The following is a 22,221-nucleotide window of genomic DNA, read 5'->3' as shown; positions in this document are numbered from 1 at the left end:
TTTCACGTTCATAATAAAAGATGGATGAATGATTTCATGATGTGCATTGTGGGTCTTATTACATTATCAATATAGCTGAACGTGGATGTGATTCATCCTAAAACAAAAGGAGGACGACACCAGAGACTCAAATCAGGATTGTGAGGCCGTACGAGCTGGAAAAAAGCAGTCACTTTTATTAAGCATGTTTTCACAACACTTGATACTTTTGAGCCTTTCATCAATGTTGTCTCTTTTTCAAATGTAACTGTTGATTGAAACCAACCTACAAACAAACTGCTTCCCTTCCTGATATCAGTGTGACATGTTGCCCTTCACGAGGCCCTAGCCTAGAGTCCTTGTACAAGTCTAGTTGAGGGAGAAGAACAGCATCTCCAGCAGAACAAAACAAAGTCATGATCGGACCCTTCTCATTCCGACCGTCAAATCTTGCCATTTGTCACGCAGTCGTGTGCATGAATCAATGGGGTGCCGGACGCTGCACGGTACCCCGGCGCCTCAGTGTGAGACACGAACGCGCCTGGTTGGGATGAGGCAAAAGTCACGTGATGAGTTGGGGTGAGGCACGGGTAGGGGGGGGGCACACACGAGGTGCGTCGACATGCCGCACACGAGGTGCGCGACAAAGCGGCAGTATCCGACGCCCTCAGAATGAGAAGGGGTTGTAATGATAGACGGCTGAAAGCAGACCTGGCTCCACTGCACACATGGTTCCACGTGGATGGGCTTTACTGCAAAATACCACAATGCCAAGTTTCGTCAGTACCACAAACGTACACATTGATTCTCCAAAACGTTCTCGTCTTTTGTTTAAACTTTCTGGCACTCTGCTGCACTGTCCTTTGCAGCAATAACTACCCACATGGCACCAGGTAGGCTTAAAACATAATTAAAAAAATCACTTAAATCCTCTTTTTGCCCAGGTCTGTCTGAAACAAAAGACATGAGAAAAGAAGCAGTATAACAGAGATGGCTGGCTGGCTCAGGGTTGTTGTATAGCAGAGGCCTGAACACCTTGGTTTAGTGGCATACTGTAGCTAACATCACACACACAGAGACTGAGCAGTATTTCAATAGTCTGGACCACATCCCTCTTGTCCCACCTTGTCAAATAGTGACATTTGTTCAGGATCCCCTTGACGTCACTTTAAGTTGTGTGCTGTGAGGTCCCCATTTCTTCCTTTTTTTTTTTTTTAAACGCCAGGCTGGCAGACACCCAGGTGGGACCACCGAGTCGGCCCAGCGGCAAGTTGTTGCGTTACATTAAAAGGACCGCTGCGCTGCCCGTTACGTCGATGTCTGACGAGACAGGGTACTGTCGTCACATGACTAGTGGTCGGCTCGCCTGCGCCGTTGATGTCTTGGACGGCGAGGGTTCCTGACCCGACGTCAGTATCTTGAGCAGTTGGGAGTGAGATGGTGTTGCTTCTACAGTACGCCTCCTGCAGCCCAGCACATGGCTGCCTGGGCAGGTGCTGCTAACCTCATGGTCAGACTCAAGCTTCTGAGTTAAAGGCCACCAGTTCAACCCCCTTTTATCAACTACCATTGAGGTGCCCATGATCAAGGCACTTAAACCCCCCCCCCCCCCCCGCCTGCTCCAAAGCAGCTTCTCATTGACCAACAGTTAACAGACACATTCTTGGTTTGAATGTATGAAAGCGTACCACCTCCTCCCCCTTGTACTCCCCTAGACTGATATAAAAAAAACAACATGTTTAGTCAACTTGCCTGGTTAAATAACAGCTGAATGGTTGTTGAATCTAGTATCATGCAGATGAGAGCGGATGTGGGAGGGAGCCAGCCAACGCAGAGTATTGAGACATGTAGGAGGGAGCCAGCCAACGCAGAGTATTGAGACACCTGTGTGAGGACAGCATGTAGGCATCACTCAAGTCCTTCTAAACAGTGATCACAACCCTATTCGACTGTCCAGAACAACAACAACAAGAAAGAAACTGCTCGTGCTGAAAGGGGAGGAGTTTCACAGTTGGTATTCCAAATCAGTATGAGCAAAACAAAAAGTACTTTTACAACAGACTTTTCCAGAGAGAGACTTAATGGGCACAAGATCACAGGAACCAAAGCTTTGTCAGTGACAGTTGGCAATGTGTCGACGCGGCGTACCTGGGTGCAGACAAAATGGCGGGCCCTCCGCACGGAAGTGACCTCAGCAGCCGCGGCGACTGGGCTGCCTGGCGCCTTGGAGCTCGGGGGCTAACCTGAGCAGCGACCGTGGGCGGGATTTCCTGCTTGTTGGGCAAACCGCACGGGGCGTTTACAACACCGACCTCCGCTGCTGAGGTCACCTCCGTGTGGAGGTCCCCCGCCACTTTGTCTAGGCCCAGGTCCCTCTCCCTTTATCAGTGACTGGTCTAAATGTGTGAATCCTCCAAAAAGGTGACGCACAATAGCGTATTGTGGTTCCAACCGCACTGAGATATAAATACAGTTTTTTTTTTTATTGGGAATTGTCAACACAGGACGACATAATGTGGAAATAAAACGCTTCGAAACAATCACGGCAACTTGTGGCCAAAACAAGAAGAAAAAGAAAAAACATTCTGAAAATGTCTAAGTGCACTTACACAGCTCTTTACTCTAACCCGCGGTGTTCCCAATGGCAAACAAAATAAAAGAAGAAAAAAAACAAGAAGCTATTTGACAATGTGCCATTTTGGACAAAATGACAGCGACTTTCGAAATGCCTATTTTGATGAAAAAATGGACTTGGTAGAAAGAGAACCAATGGTTGTGAGCTGAGTGGTCGGGAAGGGAAGGGCTCTTGATTTAGAGTAAGTAACCAAAGGCTACTCAAACGGTCTAAAACTGGGACAAGTGCCAAGAGTGGACTAGAGTTTAGGACTACGTGGACACAGGCGGAGTTTGACATGTGTTGTTTATGTATTGTTGTTGTTTATGTATTGTTCCAATTCAAACGATTTCATCCCCATCCACCCCTTCCCATCACAATAGGCAGGCATGAAAAATAACCGATTTCAACCTTAAAATAAATAAGGAAAAAAAATGCTCTCTGTACATAGAAACAATAGAGAAGACAGTGTGTATGTGGGGGGGGGGGGCTGGGGGGTGTGTGGCTAGTTTGATGGTATGAGATCGCTGTGCTTACACCAAGCAATGTGGGACGATGCAGCCTGCGCAGTTCAAGGACTACTAGAGAGCGCTCAGTCATTTGAACCATTTCATCCGTTTCGTTTTTTTGGACTGGTTTCTCCTCAACTCTTTTTATGTTGTGTGGGTTTTGTCATCGTTAAGATCATTTCCGATAAAGGACGGGGGAGGGGGGGCTTTCTGAAAAGGAGTCCTTTTGCGGGGATGTGTGTGCGTGTGTGTGTGTGAGATTTGGGGGGGGCTCAGAGCATGCCAAAGCCTTTGGCGTAGGTGATGGCTTTGAGCAGTCTCTCTCTCAGCTTCTCCTTGGTGTTGTACTCTGGCAGCAGCAGCACGTTAAAGCAGGTGTGGGACGTGGGTAACCTGCCGGGAGACAACACAATCAGTCACTTCCACCGCCAACAAACCAGGGATGCACCATGTCGTCCACATGGTCATCATCACTGCATTAGTGTTGCACGGTATACCGACATTTCGATACTATTTCCATACTTTTTGTTAAAAACGGTTGCGTGTTGGAAGTTCCCCAAGTTCGGTAGCGTCACTTTAACGAGCCATTGTTGTGCCTTTAAAATTAAGTTGCGGATTTCCTCGTCGAATGAACGTTACACCGCAAATAAACAAACTCACGTTCCCCAGTGTCTCTGCCATCACACTGGACCATCAACACTAGCGGGAGACTTCTCCCACTCCCGCAGATATACAGTAATGTTATGCATAACGTTAACATGAACATTAACATCTTACCGAGAGGGCGAGAGAGGAGCTGACAGCTAAGCTAAGTAGCTAACAGCTAAGCTAAGTAACTAGCCGGTCGGAAAAGCATGTCAACAGCCAAGGAAGGAGACAGCTACGAGTGATTGTGCAGAACTAGCGCACGTTTAAGTGTACAGCGCGCAATGAGCCACTCTGATGAAGAATATAGGGAGTTTAACCAGTTTGAGGGCAGAAAAACACTATCGCAGCTGCAGCCATATCCTCCAGGCTGGCTCCAGTAAGCGAGATCCCCCCCCCCCACCTATGTCCGCACATTGCTTATGGACTTAAATATTAACTTTGAATATATACAAAGAAATTGTGTAATTTCGAATTTGGTCGAACTTGATTTTTGGAAAAGGTCACAGCCCTACTGGGATGTGGATTTTTCTTTTTGCCTTTACTGGTTAATTAAAGAGAGGCAGGACACAGAAGAGAGATGTGAACAGGGATGCAAAGTCATTGCTAGTGAAGAAGGTGGCAAATACCAGGGCAGTCATAAAACCACTCAGAAATCCTCCTATCTTAGGATGAAAAAGGCGACTGTCACCTAAAGGTGACTAGTTTACATCTTGGTGTGAAAAAGAACCCAGGCCAGGCCTGAACCCAGGATGTCTTAGCCACCCACCTGATGTTTGGATGATTCTATTTGGTTTTCAGCCACAAGAGGGCAGAGTGCTCCTTAAAACAAGCCTTAATGCATGGTTGTTTCAGGAGGACTTACCGTATGTATCTGGCCTGGCCTAGTCTCTCCCCAGACTCAAATATTACGTTGAATCGCTGCGCTCCGCATACTACATAAGTGAGTCTGTGTCACTTCACAGCCACTGCTGGTTTTTGGAGGCGGGTTGAAATTGAGTGACAGGTCGTAGCACCGATGAGAGAGCGGTTCGAAAAATGGGCTGCGCCTCCCGTGTCGTCTGATCGCAAAGTTGTTACAGATTGGGGAGGACTGAATCCAACACTGGCATATCACTGACCAAGTGAACGGTTCTCTCCCATAACCAGCCGGCTGAGGGAAAGTGTCCCAGACCCAGAGAGATCTGCAGCATGCAGTAACGTAGTGTATCAGACCCAGAGAGAGATCTGCAGCATGCAGTAACGTAGTGTATCAGACCCAGAGAGAGATCTGCAGCATGCAGTAACATAGTGTATCAGACCCAGAGAGAGATCTGCAGCATGCAGTAACGTAGTGTATCAGACCCAGAGAGAGATCTGCAGCATGCAGTAACATAGTGTATCAGACCCAGAGAGAGCTCTGCAGCATGCAGTAACGTAGTGTATCAGACCCAGAGAGAGATCTGCAGCATGCAGTAACGTAGTGTATCAGACCCAGAGAGAGATCTGCAGCATGCAGTAACGTAGTGTATCAGACCCAGAGAGAGCTCTGCAGCATGCAGTAACATAGTGTATCAGACTCAGAGAGAGATCTGCAGCATGCAGTAACGTAGGGTATCAGACCCAGAGAGAGCTCTGCAGCATGCAGTAACGTAGTGTATCAGACCCAGAGAGAGATCTGCAGCATGCAGTAACAGTGTATCAGACCCAGAGAGAGATCTGCAGCATGCAGTAACGTAGTGTATCAGCATAAGAACTCTCATGGGTCTGGCATTGAGACTAGGCCTGGCCTAACATTACACAACCAGCAGCTTCTTCACCAAGCCAGTATAGTAGAACGCTTCAACTAAACTGGAACTGAATATTGATAAACACAAATGTAACTTTTAAAAATTCAGATTCAAATGCATTGCATTTCACCAATAACACACATTCAGAACACAATGCAAATTCACTTGTCTTTTGGCACAAATCTGACCCTATGCCCAAGTACCTATGGTAGGTGGAATACCAAACTACTAAAAATAAATAAAGCAAACAATTTAGTAGGTTTTTCATCAAATTAAAGGAAATCTGAGGAAACATGTGTAGGAGGTATGCATGTATATGCATATAGGAGGGATATACAACAGCTTTACAAAGCAATTCACCCCCTTGATTTTTCCCCATTTTGTAGTGCTGCAGGTTAAATGCAAAATAGATTATAATCTATTTAGCATTGAACCTGTAGCACAGCACACCAGCACACTTATGACTAGGGGTGGGAATCGCGGAGTAACTCACGATACGATACGGTCACGATACTTGGCCCTCGATAACGATATTATCACAATACAGCGATTCTGCGATAATCGATATATTGGAAGAAATTTAACCTACGATACATCACGATATCTGTGTAACTGAAGAGAAAAAAATACCCCTAAAAGGCAAGAAGCAGGTATTATGTATTTATTAGCAGAATTGACATGAACTCACTAGGGCTGTGAATCTTCACTGGCCTCACAATTCGATTCGAGTACGATTATCGATGCATCTTAAATCGATGCATCACTTTTTTCCGCAATACATGATTTATTTTTTCTCATTTTCTTTTTTCTCACTGTGTGGCTACTATTAAAATAAAAGTGCATTTGGAATTGCATTGTATTATGATCCATAATTAAAATAAACAACTGCATGTACTTCCATTATATATATATATATATATATTTTTAATAATCGATTTTTGACATTTGTGAATCGATGTAGAATCGTGCACGTCCGCATCGCGATGCATCTTATAATCGATTATTTTTGACACCCCTAGAGTTCACTCACTCACTCATACCATTTTCGATACCACGGAGGAAAAATTACCGTAAATTCCGGACTATAAGGCGCACCGGAGTATAAGCCGCAGCAGCAAAATTGCCTGTTTGTTACATATATAAGCCGCACCGGACTATAAGCCGCGGGTGTTTTAATGTTTTTTTTTTTTTTAATTGTGTTTTAATGTTTAATTACCATATGTAAGGGTTCGTGCACAGAGGGGATTGTCGGGAAAGAGATGGCTGTTTGAGGAAGCTCCCATTTATTAACATTTCAACAAAACAACATAACACAACACCACCTGTGTTTTTTTTTACAGTGCACACAGTGTCCGCGGTGTGGTGAAAAGAGGGCAAGAGAGGAAATTAAAACAGAAGTGGATTTATAGTTAGAAAGAGTGCTAAAGAAGAGAGAATTCCGTTTTTTATTTTTTCTGAAAAAATCCATAGATAAGCCGCACCGTTATATAAGCCGCAGGGGCCAAAAAACGGGGAAAAAGCCGTGGCTTATAGTCCGGAATTTACGGTACACGTCTTTTTTATTATTATTATTAAAACAAGAGAACAATGGCATATATTCACAATATATTTTTTAATTGTATTGTATGTGACCAAGTGAATTGTATTGTATGTATATTTGTAAAAAGTAGTTAGTGGGGGGTGGGGATGTTCCAGCTTTCATGTTTCATGTAGGCTACAATTCCCTCCAAAGCCTCCCTCAAGCTGAGCTGCTGCCCCCAGTATGCTCAGAGTGTAGCCCAAGACAGCCCAAACAGCTGCTCTGCATGTCCAGGATTCAGTTATAAATGGCAGTGTAGGCTATGCTGCCATCAGTCACAGTGTGCCTCTTAGCCTAAACCAACCCCAATTAATCCATTCCAAATGAATCATCATTCATTAGGGTCTGGACGCTCTGCTATCCCCACTGATTCACTGAAGCACAGACTGGTTGCTGTCTGTGTCATTCATCGATGACCAATCGCAGTAGCAAAGCAGGATAACTTCGACAATTCTGCACCAAAGAACTTAAATCGATAAGAACTGACGACGTCTGGATTGTTCTCCTCAGTGGTTCCACTGCAACATCAAGGTGGGAGCGCTGTTGTAACTAGAACGACCGCAACGCGGACTTATGCCTCCGCCATTAGTTCATTCTTGAGTCCAAGTGGATGTTGGAGCCAAATTGGAAGAAATTGCATCAAGGCGTTTCTTTGCAGAATTGGATATTTGAGCCAAATGTGAAGAAATTTAGTCAATGTGTTACTGAGATATGGCGTTACCGAGCTTGAAAATGGCATTTGTTAGGTCACTGTGACCTTGACCTTTGACCTTTGATAACCAAAATGGAATCAGTTCATCCTTGAGCCTAAGTGAATGTTTAAGGGGAATCTGATGAAATTCCGTCCAGGCGTTCCTCAGATATCGTGTTAACAAGCTTGAAAATGGCGTTTGAGAGGTCACAGTGACCTTGACCTTTGACCTTTGACCACCAAAATCTAATCAGATCATCCTTGAGCTTAAGTGAATGTTTAAGGTGAATCTGATGAAATTCCGTCCAGGCGTTCCTCAGATATGGCGTTAACAAGCTTGAAAATGGCGTTTGAGAGGTCACAGTGACCTTGACCTTTGACCTTTGACCACCAAAATCTAATCAGATCATCCTTGAGCCTAAGTGAATGTTTAATGCGAATCTGATGAAATTCCGTCCAGGCGTTCCTCAGATATCGCGTTAACAATTTTGAAAATGGCGTTCGAGAGGTCACAGTGACCTTGACCTTTGACCACCAAAATCTAATCAGATCATCTTTGAGCCTAAGTGAATGTTTAAGGCGAATCTGATGAAATTCCGTCCAGGCGTTCCTCAGATATGGCGTTAACAAGCTTGAAAATGGCGTTGGAGAGGTCACAGTGACCTTGACCTTTGACCTTTGACCACCAAAAGCTAATCAGATCATCCTTGAGCCTAAGTGAATGTTTAAGGCGAATCTGATGAAATTCCGTCCAGGCGTTCCTCAGATATCGCGTTAACAAGCTTGAAAATGGCGTTCGAGAGGTCACAGTGATTTTGACCTTTGACCTTTGACCACCAAAATCTAATCAGATCATCCTTGAGCCTAAGTGAATGTTTAAGGCGAATCTGATGAAATTCCGTCCAGGCGTTCCTCAGATATCGCGTTAACAAGCTTGAAAATGGCGTTCGAGAGGTCACAGTGACCTTGACCTTTGACCTTTGACCACCAAAATCTAATCAGATCATCCTTGAGCCTAAGTGAATGTTTAAGGCGAATCTGATGAAATTCCGTCCAGGCGTTCCTCAGATATGGCGTTAACAAGCTTGAAAATGGCGTTCGAGAGGTCACAGTGACCTTGACCTTTGACCTTTGACCACCAAAATCTAATCAGATCATCCTTGAGCCTAAGTGAATGTTTAAGGCGAATCTGATGAAATTCCGTCAAGGCGTTCCTCAGATATGGCGTTAACAAACATCCGTACGGACGGACATCCGTACGGACGGCCGGCCGGCCGGACAACCCGGATCCATAATGCCTTCGGCCTGGCTTCGCCGGCGGAGGCATAATAAAACAACAACACAGGCTTCGTCTCTTGCCTTCAATACTTTGTCTGCTACATCCGGGTACCTCCACCGGCAATGCGTTTAACGTTAAATTCAGCTGCAATCTACAAGCCGGGTCCATGTATCAACAGATTTCAAAGCCAATATGTTACTGGAAAGAGCGTCACTCCGACTGGTTAACAAGTGAAACATTTGGTCACTCACACTGGCATTTTGAGCCCGGTGTTGGTGAAGTGGTTACAGCAGCAGTAGTGGGATTAGCTAATGTAGCTAACAGCTGCGGTGCTGTGTGTGTCTGTGGAGGAGGCAGAGGGAGCGCTGCTGGCATCGATAAACTTGCTACTGTAGAAAATGAGTATAGTATCCGTTTAAAATGTTTAGTATCGAGTAAGTACCTAAGTATCAATATTTTTGACAACCCTAGGACTCGGTTTATCAAAATGGCTGTGGGGGAATCAGTTTCGAGATCTTGCATATTTTAATAAAATATCGATACTTGGTGCCAGTGTATCGATAACGTATCGCAAGTGGAAATATCGCGATACCGTGAGTATCGATATTTTGTCCCACCCCTACTTATGACGGAAATGAAAAACAGAAATCACTTATTTATTCAAGTAATTTTTTAAAAATTAATATTTATGTATTGATGTATTTTATGTATTGTGTTGATGTCAAGTATTCAACCCCACCGTTACTTCTAAATCATGGCTAATGAGTTGAATCGGCTACAGGTGGAGGACTAATCAAGTTGCAGAGAACCTCCAGAGCAGTCAAAGAAAGTTTAGATGTAGCTTTACTCAATAGACCCTTCTCACGGGGGCCATTTTGTGTCGAAAAGGCAGGGTAAACACGGGTGAAAGCAAAACACTAATGAGGGTTTCAAACTTCCATGATTGGAATTTGGAAACCCTCATTAGTGTTTTGCTTGCACCTGTGTTTATTCTGCCTTTTCGACACAACATGGCCCCCGTGAAAAGGGTCTATTGAGGGTATGCACGTTAGGGGTGTCAAAAATAATCGATTATACGATGCATCGCGATGCGGACGTGCACGATTCTGCATCGATTAACAAATATCAAAAATCGATTATTACATTTTTTTTTTTTTTTTTTTTTTTTATAATCAAATAAAATAGAATGTAAGTACATGCAGTTGTTTATTTTAATTATGGATCATAATACAATGCAATTCCAAATGCACTTTTATTTTAAAAGTAGCCACACAGTGAGAAAAAAGAAAGTGAGAAAAAATAAATCATGTATTGCGGAAAAAGTGATGCATCGATTTAAGATGCATCGCGATGCATCGTGATGCATCGTTTAATCGAATCGAATCGAATCGTTGACAGATGAATCGTAATCGAATCGAATCGGGAGGCCAGTGAAGATTCACAGCCCTAATGCACGTGATGTCACAGAGACAGAAGTCACTGCGGGCTCACGCCCACTGAGTGGTAGCATTACAGTTCAGTGTGAATGCAGTAATCAGCCTCGATGAATGACATCTGCTGCTCCAAACAACAGGGAGGAACCTGCTTAACACATTCAGTGCCAGCGACGCCATATGGCGTCATTAGAAATTTACCGTACAGTGCCAGCGACGCCAAATGGCGTCAGTACCTCCAAATTGTTTTTTTGACGGGGGGGTGTCGATCTAAGCTTCTTACGTCGCCTCTAACAATATTGTAGCTATTGGAGGTCGATAACCTATTTTACAAACCCATTAGGTGGCGACAGCACTCTCCTGATCAGAGAAAAAGGAGCCAAACACACAGAAATAGTCACTGGGGAAAATGAGGAAATCGCATCGCATCCGTCCGTATGCATCGACGTGCCTCCATAAACGAGCACAACGCCAGCTGTGCCCCCAGCAGCAGCATCCGCTGTCACAACTGAGCACCTCCATGTACGCTGCAAACAGCACATTCACATAATCAGCCTTATTATTCCGAACTGGAAGCATGCCAGCCCGTGACAAACACACGCGGAACCAAAAAGCTGAATGTCGCGCACCATTCACTGTGTGTGCGCAGCAAACTCAGCAGAGACTGAGAGCCACCAGACACATAAGACACACCCAGGAGGCGTGTGCAGTTGAGGGGGGGGGGGGGGGGAGCACGCAGAGCAGCATACACTTCACCCAGACAGACCCAGACATCAGAAAATTAGCTTCAGAGTCAGTGATGTGCTTGAAATGTTTAATTTCACAAAAGGCTCATTATCTCAGCTCGTAGAAAAAAAGGGATGTTTTTGCTTCAATCAAGCTATCTTCTCCGGCTCATAACTAAAGAACGGAAAATGGGATCAATAAACTTTTTTTTGCAGGTGATAGAAGAGAGTCTTATCGTTATTTGTGCGTGTTCAGTGTTTACATAGTAATTATTAAAAAAATTATATGACTGTTTTAAAATGCATTGCGGCCTATGTGGCACAGCAAGCAACCTTTTGCCCAAGGGCCGTGGCACTGAAAGTGTTAAAGGTCCGTAAGTTTGGGGGGGAAATAAATGTTCACAAAGTGTTTTTTATGACCATTGGGTGAACGCCCCGTTACGAAACTTAAAAAATGAGCCCAGTCGTGTCTCTCTGCGTTCACTTATTGCAAAGATATTGCAGGATATTTCTGCTGGTCGCTGGTCAAGATTTCCCGGCAAATTTGGCGGATGTGACATTCTGCGCGTTTGCAAGCCTTCTGTTTGGTTTTATGGTGGAACAGAAGAAGAAAAGTAGTACATCCGGGTGACTTGCAGGGTTCACTCACTGTAGTTAGCCGTTATGTAGCTTAGCATGATATACACGGATGATATTTATCTGTTTTAGAGAATATAGACGATTCATTTGAATTCAATGGCCGCCCGTATGGAATAACGTCATATATGGGTTATAAGCAACAGCCGGGAATACCTATGTGATGGACAGCAAACAGAGCAGGCTGTGCCACACCGGCAGCACAGAGGTATGTTAGATCGCTCTCATCTCCTTCTCTTTCTGATATAATAAGCATAAGAGCCGCGGTGTGTCGGAAAATAAGGTATTTACAAGACATATATTCACATGCATTGTTTGCCTCGTTTTCAGGTCGCAGTTCAAACTGATGATCACTTCTGTTGATGCTAATCCAACCAAAGTTGTCAGGGTGACTTAAACATCCAATTTAAAGCTGGAAATAAGGTCCAGGGTGTAAAGAATGTTTCCTTTAAGGGGGTTGAATGAGACATTGTTGCAAAAATGGAATATTAACGATTTGAAAAAAGTTACACAGGCTAACAAAATGCTCAATAAAAAATAAAAAAACATATTATGGTACTTCATGAAGAATAGTAGATAATACATTTGGTTAATCAAATGATTTCATTTTATACAGACTGGATCTGCAGCTTCATGACCTTCAGGGACGGACTTTGTTTTCCAAAAGGACAGCAAGTGTTTTGGAAATCAAAGACAAACTTGTAATTGCCTTATGGACATTGACAATAATGAAATGTACATGTTTAAACACTTGGTTAGCTGTCCACAGACTTATTGGAATGTCACACTGTGCAGACTTCACCCTATACAGACAAGCCAGGGGGAGGGGGGAGGAGGGGGGGCGCGTCTCACCTGTCTGTGTCCGGGCCATTCTTGGCAATGATCATCTTCAGCTTGCCCAGCCCACCCACAGGTGCCCGGTCAGTGCCAGTGGTGAACTGCAGGAACAGACACTTCTGATCCTCGCCAAATGAGTGCAATGTCTCCCAAAACTCCCTAGCAAAATGCAAACACACCAAACGGCCCCGTTTTGAAAATATGGCTTATAACATTGCCACATACATAGGTAACTTGAGACTAGGGATGTTCATTTTGAAAATTTTCCAAAATCGATAATCGGTCAAAATTAACGATCGATTATCGATCATATTAATACTTAGAAAATGTTCTATATATATATTTTTTTTTACAAAATGAATGCCTATGGCAGAAAATACGAAAGACAACGTGTTCTCCTCAATGAACTCTTTATTTCAATGTGTCTCCCCTCCAACACTGCTGTCCCCGGCGCATGCCGGTGTGAATTCCCCATGTTTAAAACAGTTTTGTTGGCACAAAGGCCCGTGCCCAGCCAGAAAACTAGAGACTATATGAAGCTCCACCTCACGTTAGTCGGCTGTGCAATGGAGTGGGGCGAGGAGGAACGAATTCCACCCAAACCTAGTCCAAAAAAAAATAAAAAAAAAATTATAATAACAAAATCGATCCAAATGCCACAGGATCGATTCCAATCCTTAACGATCAATTATCGATTTTCGATAATTGATGAACATCCCTACTTGAGACTTTGATTTACAAAGTGATAACAGTTTAACAAACTGGATTCTCTACATTTCAATACTGAATGACAACAACATCTATAGGGCTGTCAAAGAATATTCTATATTCGAATATTCAAAAATGAAAAGAACATTTGAATATGAAATATGTAAAATGTATATTCAAATGTATTATTATTATATATTTTTACATTTAACCAGGTAAGGTAAAAAAAACATAAAAACATAAACAGTTTGCCTGGTTATTTAAAAACATTACAAAAGCATAGGCTACTACTGTACTAGTACTGACTGAATAAATATGGAAAACAATGTTTATGTTGAAATAAAAAGTAAATGTTTGTTGAAATAAATATACCAGGTAGTTATGTAATCTCTCTGGTTGTATTGGTTTGCCATTGTATGGAGAAAAAAAGCATTCGAATTTAGTATTTAGTATTCGAATATATTCAAATGAATGTTTTGTTTAGACTCTAAACAAAAAAAATCATTAGGTGAACGGAAAAAATGCTAATGAACTTGCTTGATTAACTAATACTGTGTGGAGGCGGGGCCACATATAGTATATTTTGAGAGACGAGCTGAGGGCCACTTAAGATCGATCAAAGGGCCGCATCTGGCCCCCTGGCCGGACTTTGGACGTGCCTGGTTTAGAAGGAATATTTGAATATAATTTTGGGCAAATTTTTACAGCCCTAATATATACTGTCCTGTATATATTTTATAGAGAACGTATATTATAGCAATGCATTTCAAAAAACAATTCTCGAAATGTGGAAAATGGTCTTGAATCACCAAAATGAGTGGATAGTGCAGAGGGGTGCCCACACTTGTTTGCATTGCAAGTGACTTTTAAAATGACCAGCTCAACATAATCGACCAAAATCTACCTTCTATCTATACTATACTTCTATACATATTGTTTTTACTGCTGTATTCTCTGTGTGTCTTGTAGGCCACCGCAATGTGCATGACACCGTAATAAATCAATAAATCAATCAATCAACTATAGGCATGGACTAGTCTAAGTCATAGAACAGGGCTTAAAGTTCTATAGGCATGGACTAGTCTAAGTCATAGAACAGGGCTTAAAGTTCTATAGGCATGGACTAGTCTAAGCCATAGAACAGGGCTTAAAGTTCTATAGGCATGGACTAGTCTACGTCATAGAACAGGGCTTAAAGTTCTATAGGCATGGACTAGTCTAAGCCATAGAACAGGGCTTAAAGTTCTATAGGCATGGACTAGTCTAAGCCATAGAACAGGGCTTAAAGTTCTATAGACATGGACTAGTCTAAGCCATAGAACAGGGCTTAAAGTTCTATAGGCATGGACTAGTCCAAGCCATAGAACAGGGCTTAAAGGTCTATAGGCATGGACTAGTCTAAGCCATAGAACAGGGCTTAAAGTTCTATAGGCATGGACTAGTCTAAGCCATAGAACAGGGCTTAAAGTTCTATAGACATGGACTAGTCTAAGCCATAAAACAGGGCTTAAAGTTCTATAGGCATGGACTAGTCTAAGCCATAGAACAGGGCTCAAAGTTCTATAGGCATGGACTAGTCTAAACCATAGAACAGGGCTTAAAGTTCTATAGGCATGGACTAGTCTAAGCCATAGAACAGGGCTTAAAGTTCTATAGGCATGGACTAGTCTAAGCCATAGAACAGGGCTTAAAGTTCTATAGGCATGGACTAGTCTAAGCCATAGAACAGGGCTTAAAGTTCTATAGGCATGGACTAGTCTAAGCCATAGAACAGGGCTTAAAGTTCTATAGACATGGACTAGTCTAAGCCATAGAACAGGGCTTAAAGTTCTATAGACATGGACTAGTCTAAGCCATAGAACAGGGCTTAAAGTTCTATAGGCATGGACTAGTCCAAGCCATACTGTAGAACAGGGCTTAAAGTTCTATAGGCATGGACTAGTCTAAGCCATAGAACAGGGCTTAAAGTTCTATAGGCATGGACTAGTCTAAGCCATAGAACAGGGCTTAAAGTTCTATAGACATGGACTAGTCTAAGCCATAGAACAGGGCTTAAAGTTCTATAGGCATGGACTAGTCTAAGCCATAGAACAGGGCTTAAAGTTATATAGGCATGGACTAGTCTAAACCATAGAACAGGGCTTAAAGTTCTATAGGCATGGACTAGTCTAAGCCATAGAACAGGGCTTAAAGTTATATAGGCATGGACTAGTCTAAGCCATAGAACAGGGCTTAAAGTTCTATAGGCATGGACTAGTCTAAGCCATAGAACAGGGCTTAAAGTTCTATAGGCATGGACTAGTCTAAGCCATAGAACAGGGCTTAAAGTTCTATAGGCATGGACTAGTCTAAGCCATAGAACAGGGCTTAAAGTTCTATAGGCATGGACTAGTCTAAGCTGCATTTTTGCCATATGGCCGTTTTAGATTCACAAACTTTTCTCACACAAAAAGAAAAAGACACTCATTTTGTAAAGCAATCTTTCAGTTAAGTGGAATGTGAGGAAAGCAAGTTAGTTTTTATCCAATGAACTGCAACTCTGGTGGATTGTAGCAAACCGTGGCCACACATTTCAGAAAGGTGTTCATACCCCCCCCCCCCCACACACACACACACAGTTTCTTACTTGATGATTCGAGAATCTCTGTTGTAACCACCGTCGTATTCTGTCGTTTCTTCAAGTGCCAGGAAGTCTAGGTTCTGTGGGTGCGAGCAGGACAGAGTGTTGGAGGACATTCTGCTAAATATTCAAATGAACCGTTAATATATAAACATGTTTGCCAACACAGCTCACCCTGCTTCCACAGATCAGTAGCTCAATCTCCTCTGGCCGGAAGAGGTACTTCAACGGAGACTCATTGGTGACCATGTGGAAGCCTCTCCTGAAGGCTTTAAACTGCTTCTCCACACTTTTGTTCAGCATATACTCTGCATACTGAGCCACAAACTCCTGCACAAACACACATAAACACAGGCACAATCTCCATCAGGGGTTTTTTCGGCATCGAGAATTTGGAGGTGGCCACCCGTTAAATTCCGTGCCACCTCCAGCTCTTGACAAAACTCATGGAAAACACAATTTGTTTTTTTTATGTTATTACTACTACTACAAAATGATGATGAAAAAATGTGAATTTCTCATCCTATTGCAAACCAGCATGAGAACCCTGTATATTATTGTCAGAACTATGGCTTTTTAGAACTATGCTGAATTTCAGGTCACTGTCAATTCACCACCGGGACTGGACTCATTCCTATATTATAGGAAATGAGTCCAGTCCTGGACGCTAGCACTTCCAGCTCGTAGGTCTAAAAGGCAATGGGATTTTGTGTGGGGATTTCGGTCAAATGCATGAAATAAGGTCTGTGGTTAAGAAAAGTTTACAAAAATGAGGACCACTTTTATGACTTTTGAAGCATTCTCTGAAAATCACAAAAAACAACAACACACATTTACACTTCAAAAGTCATAAAGGTGGTCCTGGTTTATGATATTTAAGATATTAAGATTATCTTGCTGAACACAAACTTCACCATTCATACAATTTTGTTAACCACAGACCTTTTGAAGCATTTGACTGAAATCCTGATACAAAAATCCCATTGCCTTTTACACCTATGAACCAGGAAGTCCAGGGACTTCTGGGTAAGCCTACAAAAATACGTCACCCCTGCAGCACTGTGTGCTTTTCTGATTGACACAGCCTACCTTTCTGTTGTCGTTTGTGACTGGGATCTTGTCCCCGTTCTCCCTTAAGTCGTACATGAGTGGGTTCCCAAACAGGTCTGTGTGGGAGATCTGGAAGGTGATCATCATGTCCTCCTCCACGCTGCCCTGGTACTCCAGCAGCTCCTTCAGACTCTGGTACAGGACCTGCACCACACACAGTGAAGCTTTGGTTATGGTAGACTCTGGTACAGGACCTGCACCACACACAGTGAAGCTTTGGTTATGGCAGACTCTGGTACAGGACCTGCACCACACACAGTGAAGCTTTGGTTATGGTAGACTCTGGTACAGGACCTGCACCACACACAGTGAAGCTTTGGTTATGGTAGACTCTGGTACAGGACCTGCACCACACACAGTGAAGCTTTGGTTATGGTAGACTCTGGTACAGGACCTGCACCACACACAGTGAAGCTTTGGTTATGGTAGACTCTGGTACAGGACCTGCACCACACAGTGAAGCTTTGGTTATGGTAGACTCTGGTACAGGACCTGCACCACACACAGTGAAGCTTGCTTTATGGTAGACTCTGGTACAGGACCTGCACCACACACAGTGAAGCTTGCTTTATGGTAGACTCTGGTACAGAACCTGCACCACATACAGTGAAGCTTTGGTTATGGTAGACTCTGGTACAGGACCTGCACCACATACAGTGAAGCTTGCTTTATGGTAGACTCTGGTACAGGACCTGCACCACATACAGTGAAGCTTGCTTTATGGTAGACTCTGGTACAGAACCTGCACCACATACAGTGAAGCTTTGGTTATGGTAGACTCTGGTACAGGACATGCACCACATACAGTGAAGCTTGCTTTATGGTAGACTCTGGTACAGGACCTGCACCACACACAGTGAAGCTTTGGTTATGGTAGACTCTGGTACAGGACCTGCACCACACACAGTGAAGCTTTGGTTATGGTAGACTCTGGTACAGGACCTGCACCACATAGTGAAGCTTGCTTTATGGTAGACTCTGGTACAGGACCTGCACCACACACAGTGAAGCTTGCTTTATGGTAGACTCTGGTACAGGACCTGCACCACATAGTGAAGCTTGCTTTATGGTAGACTCTGGTACAGGACCTGCACCACATACAGTGAAGCTTGCTTTATGGTAGACTCTGGTACAGGACCTGCACCACATACAGTGAAACTTTGGTTATGGTAGACTCTGGTACAGGTCCTGCACCACATACAGTGAAGCTTGCTTTATGGTAGACTCTGGTACAGGACCTGCACCACACAGTGAAGCTTTGGTTATGGTAGACTCTGGTACAGGACCTGCACCACACACAGTGAAGCTTTGGTTATGGTAGACTCTGGTACAGGACCTGCACCACATAGTGAAGCTTGCTTTATGGTAGACTCTGGTACAGGACCTGCACCACATACAGTGAAGTTTTGGTTATGGTAGACTCTGGTACAGGACCTGCACCACATACAGTGAAGCTTGCTTTATGGTAGACTCTGGTACAGGACCTGCACCACATACAGTGAAGCTTGCTTTATGGTAGACTCTGGTACAGAACCTGCACCACATACAGTGAAGCTTTGGTTATGGTAGACTCTGGTACAGGACATGCACCACATACAGTGAAGCTTGCTTTATGGTAGACTCTGGTACAGGACCTGCACCACACACAGTGAAGCTTTGGTTATGGTAGACTCTGGTACAGGACCTGCACCACATAGTGAAGCTTGCTTTATGGTAGACTCTGGTACAGGACCTGCACCACATACAGTGAAGCTTTGGTTATGGTAGACTCTGGTACAGGACCTGCACCACATACAGTAAAGCTTTGGTTATGGTAGACTCTGGTACAGGACCTGCACCACACACAGTGAAGCTTGCTTTATGGTAGACTCTGGTACAGGACCTGCACCACATACAGTGAAGCTTTGGTTATGGTAGACTCTGGTACAGGACCTGCACCACACACAGTGAAGCTTTGGTTATGGTAGACTCTGGTACAGGACCTGCACCACACACAGTGAAGCTTTGGTTATGGTAGACTCTGGTACAGGACCTGCACCACACACAGTGAAGCTTTGGTTATGGTAGACTCTGGTACAGGACCTGCACCACATACAGTGAAGCTTGCTTTATGGTAGACTCTGGTACAGGACCTGCACCACATACAGTGAAGCTTGCTTTATGGTAGACTCTGGTACAGGACCTGCACCACACACAGTGAAGCTTGGGTTATGGTAGACTCTGGTACAGGACCTGCACCACACACAGTGAAGCTTGCTTTATGGTAGACTCTGGTACAGGACCTGCACCACATACAGTGAAGCTTGCTTTATGGTAGACTCTGGTACAGGACCTGCAGTGTTTCCCATACATAAAGGAATTTGTGGCGGGCCGCCACAATAATATTTGGACCGCCACAATAAGATGTTGACCCAAAAAAAAAAAAAAAATTTTTTTTTTTTTTTTTTTACAGTGCACCTGAACGCAACATGCAAGATATCCGCTGAATAAGTGTCCAATAAATGTTCATGTCATTCTGGCCAATACTTCTGTTATAGCATTTCAGTCTGGAATATGGAATATCTTTCAATAATCTATGATTTAGCTGCTAAATTGTCAAATACCGCCATCTGCTCGCTACCCAGGCACTTATGTATGTACTTAACCCAACTAACTTAACCTAACTAACTATCCGGTGTGCACAACACTGTCAGCCTAAACTCCGGCTGACACCCCAAAAACATACAATCCGCTACAGAAAAATGTATATTGTTTGTTTATTAACTGGCCCCTCGCCTTCTATCATTACACGAAAGTGGCAAAGCAAGTTGAGTATCGCTGACCTATAGGGAGAAATTTAGTTTGTCATTGTAAACCCACAGCACAGTAATGATGACATGTTCTTCATAGATCTAGCCTTTTAATTTTGCTCTTAAGCTTTCTCAAAGTACACCAAATTCATGCATTTTACTTTAAAATGTTTAAAAAAATCTCGCGGGGGCGCATGCCCCCGCACCCCCCTAGGGGATCTGCGGTCCCCCACCACAAATTCTCAAAATCCGGTGGGAAACACTGGACCTGCACCACACACAGTGAAGCTTTGGTTATGGTAGACTCTGGTACAGGACCTGCAGCACATACAGTGAAGCTTTGGTTATGGTAGACTCTGGTACAGGACCTGCACCACATACAGTGAAGCTTTGGTTATGGTAGACTCTGGTACAGGACCTGCACCACACACAGTGAAGCTTTGGGTATGGTAGACTCTGGTACAGGACCTGCACCACATACAGTGAAGCTTTGGGTATGGTAGACTCTGGTACAGGACCTGCAGCACATACAGTGAAGCTTTGGTTATGGTAGACTCTGGTACAGGACCTGCACCACATACAGTGAAGCTTTGGTTATGGTAGACTCTGGTACAGGACCTGCACCACACACAGTGAAGCTTGCTTTATGGTAGACTCTGGTACAGGACCTGCACCACATACAGTGAAGCTTTGGTTATGGTAGACTCTGGTACAGGACCTGCACCACACATAGTGAAGCTTTGGTTATGGTAGACTCTGGTACAGGACCTGCACCACACACAGTGAAGCTTGCTTTATGGTAGACTCTGGTACAGGACCTGCACCACATACAGTGAAGCTTTGGTTATGGTAGACTCTGGTACAGGACCTGCACCACACATAGTGAAGCTTTGGTTATGGTAGACTCTGGTACAGGACCTACACCACACACAGTGAAGCTTTGGTTATGGTAGACTCTGGTACAGGACCTGCACCACACACAGTGAAGCTTTGGTTATGGTAGACTCTGGTACAGGACCTGCACCACACACAGTGAAGCTTTGGTTATGGTAGACTCTGGTACAGGACCTGCACCACACACAGTGAAGCTTTGGTTATGGTAGACTCTGGTACAGGACCTGCACCACACATAGTGAAGCTTTGGTTATGGCAGACTCATGTGAGTCTCACTCAGTTGTATAGTGTGAAAGGAACAGAGACTGACGACTGATGATGAGGATCTTGTAGTCTGTATGTGCCAGTTTTAGTTTTAGTTTTCCAGTCCCACCTCAAAATCCATCTCTTCTGCACCGCCTCCTCTTTGTCCCCCCACCCTCCCCCTAGCCATCCGTGTGTGTCTCCGTTTTGTTTATCGGCCGTCTGTCTCACTGACGTCACTCCCCGTAATGTTTAGTGTCATCTTTGTCCGCTATCTGTGCATTAACGTCACCCCCCAAACCCCCCCAGTGTTTTTGAGTTCTTGAAAAGCGCTATACAAGTTCCATTTATTATCCTCGTCGTAAATATTATTTAACGACAACAACACAGTCAGGAAGTCAGTGTGGGTTGAGGGACCTACCGGGTTGGAGTCGGCCAGGTCCCTGAAGGTTCCCTTCTTGCCCATGAGCTTCCTGTAGACCACCATGGGGAAGTGGACGTCCAGGATGCAGTTGTTGTAGATGGCCAGGCCCAGCACGATACCGATCAGCGTGTACTGGCCCTCGTTCTCAAGCGACGACGGGTTGAACCAGAACAGCTTGGTGTGCTCGTCGTATGTGAACATGCCTACGGGACAAGAAAGCATGAGAACAGAGACCACTCATATTAGCACTGTAAACACGCTCCTAAAACCAGGGCTCCCACACATTTTCATAGGTAACATTTCAAAAATTTCCATGACTTTTTAAGGATCCATAATGGCTTTTCCATGCCATGTAAAATGGTAATTGTCCTGCATTTATATAGCGCTTTTATCCAAAGCGCTTTACAATCAGTAGGTACATTCAACCATTCATACACCGATGGCAGCAGGTTACCACGCAGGGTGCTGGCACACCATCGGGAGCAATTTGGGGTTCAGTATCTTGCCCAATGACACTTCGACATGCAGACTGGAAGAGGCGGGAATCGAACCACCGACCTCTTTTATCCAAAGCGATTAGTGGACGACCCGCTCTACCTCCTGAGCTACAGTGAGGCGGTGACTCTGAATCAATACCAGAAATGAATACTACACTGGACAATTAGGAAACAACTCTTTATTTTGGATTTACGTCAACGGCTACAAAAATAAATACATTTGCTACATTACATGAATGT

At 43.9% G+C, this 22,221-nt stretch overlaps 2 protein-coding genes across 4 annotated transcripts in view; one reads left to right on the top strand and one right to left on the bottom strand.

The window, feature by feature from the left end:
- Positions 1–22,221, top strand: part of LOC310774280 (putative ATP-dependent RNA helicase DDX4) — a gene marked incomplete at both ends in the record, with an annotated part of 249,099 nt that overhangs the window by 139,355 nt on the left and 87,523 nt on the right. The window lies entirely within an intron of this gene.
- Positions 163–22,221, bottom strand: part of LOC310774090 (ubiquitin-protein ligase E3A-like) — a 50,004-nt gene continuing 27,945 nt past the window's right edge. For 2 of the 3 annotated variants that reach the window (XM_083634151.1, XM_083634152.1), the window contains 6 exons: positions 21,482–21,687; positions 17,114–17,278; positions 16,199–16,354; positions 16,031–16,104; positions 12,712–12,855; positions 163–3,495 (listed from right to left, as the gene is read on the bottom strand). In XM_083634151.1, the coding sequence (XP_083490277.1) occupies positions 3,375–3,495; positions 12,712–12,855; positions 16,031–16,104; positions 16,199–16,354; positions 17,114–17,278; positions 21,482–21,687 (866 nt within the window). In that variant the 3' untranslated portion in view covers positions 163–3,374. Of the gene's footprint in view, positions 3,496–12,711; positions 12,856–13,223; positions 13,300–16,030; positions 16,105–16,198; positions 16,355–17,113; positions 17,279–21,481; positions 21,688–22,221 lie in introns of those variants that run through there. The other variant, XM_083634153.1, reaches the window with a different exon arrangement.

This window comes from Poromitra crassiceps (genome assembly GCF_964638095.1).
Source record: "Poromitra crassiceps genome assembly, chromosome: 3".
Taxonomy (NCBI): Eukaryota; Metazoa; Chordata; class Actinopteri; order Beryciformes; family Melamphaidae; genus Poromitra; species Poromitra crassiceps.
The sequence above is the reverse complement of the archived record's forward strand: the minus strand, read 5'-3'. Positions and strand labels throughout refer to the sequence as shown.